Raw genomic sequence first — 9,001 nt, forward strand, 5'->3', positions numbered from 1 at the left:
AGCTCTTCCAGCCAGATGCTCTGATCGTGCTCCCAGTTGCTTGGCTGCCATTTTCAAACAACCCAGCAGGATTCTGGGCACTGACCCAGAATCTGACTGCAGGCTCAGGCCCTTGTGCCACCCCACATGGCAGAAACGCTGCTCCCACGGGCTGGGGGTCATTTCTGCTGGCCCCTTGCCGGGGGCAGGAGAGGAGAGAGGTGTCGGTGCCACGTGAGGAACGAGGTTGGCATCGGAAGGATGTTTGCTCCCTGGGAAATACCTCAGGATCCAACCCTTCCCAGCAGCCTGACAATATGGGGGCTTCTAGTGCTCACCAGGTGTGTCCAGCAAGGGGTTATGGCCATGTCACCCCACCAGACTGCCTTGACCATAGGGAAGTCCCCATTTCCCTGATCATGCAGCAGCCAAATGAGTGGCCCTGGGGACCGTGTGTCCTGGGAGACATGGGCACAGGGCAGGAGCAGCTCTCCACCTTTAGGGGTGTCCCAGTGGGTGGCCTTTTGCCCGAACAATGGTCAGGTATGAAGGCTGTAGGTTACATTCAGGGTCTGAACATCAGAACACCTGCAGCATTTCCAGCAGGATAAAGGCACTGGGACGATTAAAGGACAAGATGCAGAGAGACAGCTCAACCCCTCACAATTGCTATGCTGCAACTCAGGGTCCCCCAGGCTGGGGCTGAGCATCAGGGATGCCCCTGCCTTTGTTCCTCTGAGGACAATGACCACGCGTAGGGCTGTGACTCTGCTTGACTCTCACTCGGGTTTTTAAATCCTGTTTGTCACAGGCTGGGAGGGAGGGAACAAACACACAGAGCAGCATCCTCGGTGGCATTTGTGCAAAGTGGCATTTCCCACCCTGCATTCCTGGGGTGGCTGCCGTGGTGTGGGTGTTCCAGGAGGATGGGGGATGCCTGGAGCCTTCCTATAACCCCACATTGCCCAAGAGAGCTCCGCTTGTGGTGCCTTCTCCCTGCAGAGGACAGGAGACACCCGCACACGCGTCCTCGCAGCACAAGGTTTCTCCTGCAGACCCCAGCTCTTGCCTCGGGACTGGCAGGTCCCAGCCCCCCAGGAAAGGCTTAAGTGCTGCTGAGTGCTCACGGTGTGTGACATGTCCACGTTACCTGCATGGGAAGATGTGACACTGGTCTCATGGCCCTTCGCTGCAAGTGGGGCTGCTCTGGGGCAGTGCAGAGAAAGGTTTTTCCCCTCAGCCCCCCCAGGAACCCCTTCCCCACTGCTGCTTTGCCAAAAGGAACCCCTGGGACAAGGACTCCCCTCTCCCCCTACCCAAAGATGAATCCTCACAGGGGACACCATTCCCACAGAGCAGCTGCAGCCCCCGGCTCTGCCTGGGCTCCCCTCTCATCCCCCATCCCCATGGCTGGGGAGACGGCGTTGGACAAGCCAAACCAAGCCAAACCAAGCCAAGCCAGGCCAAACCAAGCCAGGCGAAGCCAAGTCAAGCCAAGTCAAGCCAAGCCAAGTCAAGCCAAGCCAAGTCAAGCCAAGCCAAGTCAAGCCAAGCCAGGCCAAACCAAGCCAGGCCAAACCAAGCCAGGCCAAGCCAGGCCAGGCCAGGCCAAACCAAGCCAAACCAAGCCCGTGTCTCCCCGCGGCCTCGGGCAGAAGGGCTTTGCCAAAAAGCCGGCAGGCAAAGCAAGCGGCGGAGCCAGCGGCAGAGGAAACCTTCTCGCTTCCTCCCCGCTCTCCGGGAGCCGAGCGGGCGGGCCGAGCTCCCGTCCCGCCTCACGCCGGGTCCCTGCGCTGGGAAGAAAAGCTCTCGTCTTTCCCACGCTCTCCGACACATTTTAATGAATTAAGTGGGGGCACGCCCCCCTCGCCGCCTGCCCCGGTTCCGTCCCCCTGGCGCTCCGACTCTCTTCAAGGAGGCCTCCGGGGGTGGCTGGACTCTCAGTGGTTTGTCCGCCCGGCCCGCAGGACGGGCATCGCCCCTTTGGCTTTTTTTGGGAGAGGGCTGCAACGTGCCCAGCCCAGCCCGCCCGCCACCGGAGCGGCTCTGAGCCCCTCGGGCCACGCCGGGGGCAGCCGGGTTTTCTCTCATGAGCTGGGAGGGATGGGGAGGGGGGTGCGGAAATTCAGTCGTCACGTCTCTTTGAGGAGGGGAAGTTTGTTCCGCTCCTCTCGGCGCTACAGGGTTCGCTGCGCCGGGTCCCCCCTCGCCCCTCCGCCTCCCCTCTTCTCGGAAGGGAGCGGATAAATCCCCCAGTGGGAGTATGGGTTCTGGGGGGCACACCGAGCCAGCAACCACCGTCAGCCCCTCCGCAGCCCCTTGTAGGAACCACTGGACCCGGCTCACGGAGCTAAGGCACAAACTGGAGCCAAAACGCAGGATTTCAAAATTGCCTTTTTTTTTCTTTTTTAATATTGGTTGTTTTGTTTTGTTGGTTTGTTTGGGGTTTTTTGCTTGTTTTGGTTTATGGGTTTTTTCTTTTTTTTTTTTTTTCTTTTTTTTTTTTTTTTTTTTTTTTTTTTTTTTTTTTTTTTTTTTTTTTTCCCTCTCTCTGGCGCCGTTCCCAGGCCGCGTCCTGCCCCCACCTGCCAGCCCTGAACATTTGCATGGCTGGGTCCCTGCCCGGGCGCTTTATTTTTCTCACCAGTGTCACTGGCAAACGCAGATTTGCTTGCGAGGATGTAACTCTGGCCAAGCCCCGGGCCGGGGAGGTGTGAGCAATTCCCACTCTCCCACGAGTCGCTGAGACGGCTCCACACCTCGCAGGGTACAGCTCGTCAAGGCACACACACAGCTCTGCCGGGATACTTGGGAATGGAAAGGATGGGGCCAGCTGGCAGTAGCAGAGCCCTGACCTCCGGCTCCGGCAGAACCCCCGCACGCCGCTCCCTTTGCCGGGTTTGGTACCGGGGAACGGTCAGAGACTGGCGTGGCCAAGGCTGTGGTGTGGCTGTTGGCAGTGCCAGGCTCTGCTCAGCCCTGGCAGCCACATCCCACCCCAAAACTCACCCCAGCGAGGTGACATGGGGGAGAGGAGGGCAGGGATTGCCACTGGTGTCCCCCCACTGCCACAACGGGTGGGGCAGAGCCACCACCCCCCTCCCCAGAATGGGGTCCCTGGGGGGTGGCTCCTCTTTGTTCCTCAGGCAAACCTGGGTTCCTGCACCTACGTGTAGACCCCAAACACTCAGTGTCCTGTGACAGCACTGAGTGGGCTCCACACCTCAGTGGCACGAGGATGTCCTGGGAGAAGCTGTGGGGACACAGGACACCAGTAAGGGAGTGCCTGCAGCCCAGTGCTGTGCTGGGACAGCCCCAAGGCCCTGGCCACGGTCACATTGCCATCCTCCTTTTTCCATGGGAACGATGAGCTTCCATACACTGGTGTTAAAGATGGGACTGGTAGATGGTGGGACATGGAGACCAGCCAGGGATGGATGGGGATGGAATGGAGATGGAGACAGGATAGGGATTGGGATGGGATGGGCATGAGGGAGGAGATGGAGACGTGGCCATATGGAGGAGGGGATGAGGGTAGGATGGATAAGGACTGGATGGGGTTGGAGATGGAGGGAGGTGTGCATGGGATGAGACAACAATGCGACAGAGATGGGCATGGGGATGTGTGTGAGTGTGAAGATGGTCATGGGGTAAGGATGGAGATGGGGATGAGAAAAACTTGCTGCAGATATGGGCTTGGAAAAGGATACCTTTATGGGAGGAGAGACAGGAGCCACTTTGCTGACTCCTCACAGCCCACTCCAGGTTGGTTTCATCTCCTCTAATGAAGGAACAGAGCCCAGCCCCAGTCTGGCATGGCTGCTGCAGGGAGAAGCCATGGGGAAGCACTACAAAACAAGTCATGCCCAGAGCTCATGGCCACTGTCCCCCCTCCCTGCGATGGATGGCTCCCAGACAGCCTGTTTGATCCAAGCCTTCTCACTCGACTGTAGCAGTTGGCTGATTTTTCCCTTCCCATCCCCAAATGGACACGCTGACACCGCCAGGTGACAGCAGCTTGCCGGCCAGCTGCCCTGGGTGCCGCTGCTGTCACCTCGTTTTACAACACGCTCCTTCCTCCCTTCCCTCACCTCCTGCCCTGCCCCGGCCAGCCAAATGCTGGGCAGACGTGGTGAGCTCTGGCACAGCACCCACTTCCCACCCGGCAGCCTCCACCGTTTGCTCCCACCGGCCAAACGGATCCAGGGAGGGCCCCTCCAGTGCCGCTTTGGGTTCCTGCACTACTTTTGGTGCTTTTTTGCCCATTTTCCTTGCCCACCCACAGTGTCCACACCTCGCAGTGCTCCCGCGCCAGGAGTCTGGTGATGAGGTGAGCAGTGGGATCCGATGCTGGATAACCAACTGGGTCATCCTGGTGCTGGCAGGACCTGGCGGGTGATGCTTCTTCACTCCCCAAAATGAGTCCCACCGGAGGATCCCCAAAGCCCCCAGCAACACCCTCCAGAGGGGATGGATCCTGCAGGGCTGGGTCCGGTCCCGGGCCCTGCCTCCCGCGGGTGAACCCAACGTGCTCACTCCAAAACCTCTGCCAGAAAACGCCCCCTGGGGACCCCCAACCACCCGGGATTGGGGCTGCGGGTCCCGGCCCGGGGGGATGGGGGAAGGCGGCGGGGGCAGCCGAGGTCCTGGGGGTGGCTGGGGACGGGGACAGCCCGGTTCCAGCACGGCTCGGTCCGGACCAGTCTGGCCCAGCTGTGCTCGGCCCCTCACGCCGGGTCTGTGGTGCCCCCTTCCTGCAGCCAAAGCACCGAGCCGAGCCGGAACACTCCGCGGCGGGACCAGCCGGGCAGAGCTGTACGCATGGACTGGACCGGGCTGGGTCGTGCTACAGCGAGACGAGTAGAGCCGGGCCGGGCCGGGCCAGGCCGGTCCGAGCCAAAACCGGAGCAGAGCCGAATTGAGCCAAACCGAGCCCGTCAGAGCCGAACGGAGCTCAGAGCCGTGCGGAGCCGGGCCGGACTGAATGGAGTCCAGCGGAACCCCGAGCTGAGACGAGACAGGATCGGGCCCCCCACTCCCCCCCATCCCCCCAAAATCAGTGCCGGGTGGGGGAGGGGCTCTCTGGGGGGCGTGTCCCCCCTCCCCCTCCCTGCCCGAGTGTTCCAATGGGAGCGCTGTGCTGCGGCCCCGCCCCCTTGTCTGACGTCACGGCTGCGCTATTGTTATGCAAATAAAAGGGCGGGTAAAAGGCGCGGCGCGGGGCCGGCTCCGCTCCAGAGGGGCCCGGGTCGGAGCAGCGGGAGAGGGAGCGGCGGTAACAGCGGCAGCAGCGCCTTGCAGGGCCGGGGGCCGGCAGCCGGTAGCGCCCCAGCAGCAGCAGGAGCAGCAGCCGCCGAATGCCCGGGCGGTCCGGTTGTCGCCGTCCATGCGGGGCGGCGGGGCGTGAGGCGGCGGCATGAGCCAGAGCGAGGTGTCGGCGTGCGCGGCGCCGCCGCCCAGCCAGCGCGTCTTCCAGGAGGCGGTGCGGCGGGGCAACACCAAGGAGCTGCAGTCCCTGCTGCAGAACATGACGAACTGCGAGTTCAACGTCAACTCCTTCGGGCCCGAGGGGCAGACGGCGCTGCACCAGTCCGTCATCGACGGCAACCTGGAGCTGGTGAAGCTCCTGGTGAAGTTCGGCGCCGACATCCGCCTGGCCAACCGCGACGGCTGGAGCGCGCTGCACATCGCCGCCTTCGGGGGCCACCAGGACATCGTCCTCTACCTGATCACCAAGGCCAAATACTCCGCCGGGGCCCGGTGATGCCGGGGCTGCCCCCCCGCCCCCCTTCTCCCGCGATCCCCCGGCCGCCAAAGCTGCTTCCGCCCCCCCCGTGGGGTTTATTTGGCGAAGATTTGGGGGGCCCACGCAAAACACGACGCCGTTCGCCTGCTTTTCCTTTTTTTTTCTTTTTTTTTTTTTTTTTATTTTTCCCCCTTTCCAAGGGTGGTTTTCCTACTGTAATGTGGTTTGTTTTTGTTTTTTTTTTTCCTCCATCTACCTCGGCTGCACTCACAGTATTCACGGTTTCAGTTTGACATCTGGTCAGATGCTTTAAGGGCTCCCCCGTACCCCTCTCCCTCCAACCCCCTAATATTTAATCCTCCCTCCCTACTCCCCTCGCTCCCCCCTACTTAAAGTATTCTGGCTCAGAACCGACTTCATTTCAATCTCCCCAGCCTCCCCTCCCACCCTTCCCGGGGGGTACCAGGGTCCCTCCGCCAGACTGGTGGCGGCCCCGGGGGCTCCCGTCCCCCCAGACCCTTCCCGGGCCAGGAGGAGACGCAAAGTTCCTCCTCTCCGCTTCTCCCAGGGTTTTCCCATCACTGTTTTTTGTTGTTGTTGTTTTTTATTTGTTTGTTTTTCCCGAGGCGACTCCGTTGGAATATGACAGACGCTTTTCTCACCCCGGTTGCTCTTTTTTGTTGTTGTTTTCGGTTTGGTTTTGGTTGGTTTTTGGTTTTTTGTTTGTTTCTTTTTTTTTTTTTTTTTTTTGTTCGATTTTGCGTTGGGTTTTTCTGCTTCGGTTTGTCAGTTTTGGGTGTCCGAAGAACATCTGCATCCTCACCCGCTCCTCCAATCCATTTAGCACGCGTGAGATCCCAGGAAAAGACATTGAATCCTTCTGGTTTTGTGTGTAAAGGGGGATTAGCAAATCCTGGATTATTTTTCCTTTTTTTTTTAAATAAAAAAAAAAAAAAAAAAGAAACTCTAGAGGCAGAGGATTTGCTTTTGCACAGCGAAGGGGTGCGAGCGCTCTCTGCTGCCTAGAGATGCCGGAAAACTACTGAAAAGTTTGGGACCTTTTTGGTGAAAACTTGGATAAGGATAACACTTCTCAATGCAGAACGAGTCACTTAACGTCCGTAGATTCACCCGCCTTTTATACGATATATATATATGTGTGTATATATGCGTATATATATCTTTATAAAAGAAAGGGAGGAAGAAGAGAGAGCCACCCGAAGTCGCATTTTGAAGTGACTGCACGTTTAATCCCAAATGCTGCTTTTTATTGCTATGGCACAAGAACATCCATTTGGAAATAAGCGGAAAGTTTCAGAAGTCTCCTTTCTCCCACTGGTCTTTCAGCCCTCTTCTCCTCGTCTGCACTAAAACCATCCGTGTCACTGCCTCCTCTTTCCTCTCTTGCTCCCTGCACCCAAACCATTACAATTAAAAAAAGAAAAAAAAAAAAAAAAAAGAAAAGAAAAAAAAAATTACCTGCTGGTTTTATTTGGGTTGTGTCTTAACTATTTATCATGTCTGTATATATTTGTGGGTGAAGATTGTGAGCCTGTGTTGATTTTTTTTTTTTTTTTTTTTTTTTAAGCTGGTGGTGTTTCAAAAATATGGTTTGGGAATTCTGCTCTTTTTCGGTTTGTTTTCCTAGTCTTAAAACTGAAAGGAAAAAAACACAAACCAAGAAACCAAACACAAAAACTTGAGTCTGCCATGACTGGTTTCCCATTGCACTGAATATTCTGCTTTGTCTTTCATGGTTTAGTCTGCAGTTTGGTTTGGGTTTTCTCTGCTTCAGCGATTTGAGATGATTTTTTTTTTTAAAAAAAAAAAGCTCCAGATTGAAAGAAGAAAAAGGAAAAAAAAAAACAAAACCCTGTCAAAAGCTTCTACTGTTAGTGCTGTGATTTGCAAGGAATTGCTTGGCCGAAGTCTTTTTTGTGGGCATGGCAGCACATCCATGGTGCTTCTGTGTGATAGTTATGGGGTGGGAACAAGATCTTTTCTAGTGAGGTTTTATCGTTGTTACCAGATGGTTGCACATTTTTGACTATTTTTTTTTTTTTTTTGACTAAATGGATTTGCCACAATGAAATGTCATAACATTTATGACATGATATTAAAAAGTGTATTGTAAAGCCAAGTTCTAGATGGATTTTTAAAAAGAAATCTTGATTATAAACCCAGTCTAAAGGGAGCTGTGTCCAGTGTTGTAAAAACAACATGATGTAACCCATATTTATATTTTTATAAAATACCTATTGAGACTGTGAATCTCCTGTGTGAAATACTGGGTGAGTTGTTGAAGAAAAGTATTGTTCCTTTCCAGCCTCCTGGAGCTTTAGACATGCTGAGATTTTTTTTGGGAAACTGTACGCTGGGGAAGGGGGTTTGCTCTGAAATTGTGAGTTGATGTATTTTTACATCCCTTTGTATTTTACTGAAAAGCTGCTGCCCTTCCTAGTCCCTAGAGTTTCAATTTTCTATGCAACCCCCACGCCCCCCCCGACTCTCTTGATCCTGAGAAGTAAAAGGGATGCAGATTGATTCAAATTGAAATGAGGGTTCCCCCCCACCCCCCTTGTTGGCTCATCGTGCTGCTGACCCCAACGCCAAAACGGGGAGTACAAGAAATAAATAAAAGAGGCAGGTGGGGGAGGCTCATTCGTGCATGACTGGTTGCCTTCCAGCAGTCATCTTTATTATTATTTTTGTAAGAAGAATATATTGATAATGTCAGTGAAATAAGCAGACATTGAAGCTGATGCACAGATTGCTCCAGAAAGGAGTTTTTCTGTAGATTTTTCTTTAGATGCGAATACCTTTTTTAATTATGTTAATTAATGTTAAGAATTTTTAGGCTTATATTGAAGCTGTATGTGGGTCACTATATGATCATTTCTAACTGGATAAAGTCTGTACAGTACAGCATATTCCTGAGTGTATGATATAGACATGTAGCCCCAGAGTGTGAAATTTATAAATAAATTTTTCATTGATCTTTTTATAAAAAAAAAAAATAAACGAAATGCCTTTTTTTGTTTATTCTTTCCCACAGGGGTAGGGGTGAAGCTGTGTGGCTTTCAGGGTGGGGGTGGTTCAATGGGTGAGGTTCAATGCATCCCCTGAGGGTGATGGCTGGGGGGCTCCTGGGGGGCTGCAGCCACCACCACCCCCTTCCCCCAGGCTGCAGGGTGTGTGGTGATGGCTCAGATGGACACTTAGTGCTGGATGGGCCATGGAGGGTTTGGGGTGTCCCTAAAGAACCTGCCCGCCCTG

The 9,001-nt window shown here is 54.7% G+C and overlaps 1 protein-coding gene across 1 annotated transcript; it reads left to right on the forward strand.

Moving 5' to 3' along the window:
- Positions 1-5,205: 5,205 nt before the first annotated feature.
- On the forward strand, positions 5,206-8,742 carry NRARP (NOTCH regulated ankyrin repeat protein). Its single transcript, XM_030461465.1, has one exon. The coding sequence runs from the start codon at positions 5,396-5,398 to the stop codon at positions 5,741-5,743; it is 348 nt and encodes a 115-aa protein (XP_030317325.1). The 5' UTR covers positions 5,206-5,395; the 3' UTR covers positions 5,744-8,742.
- Positions 8,743-9,001: the final 259 nt, after the last annotated feature.

Source organism: Calypte anna, chromosome 17, assembly GCF_003957555.1.
Source record: "Calypte anna isolate BGI_N300 chromosome 17, bCalAnn1_v1.p, whole genome shotgun sequence".
NCBI lineage: Eukaryota > Metazoa > Chordata > Aves > Apodiformes > Trochilidae > Calypte > Calypte anna.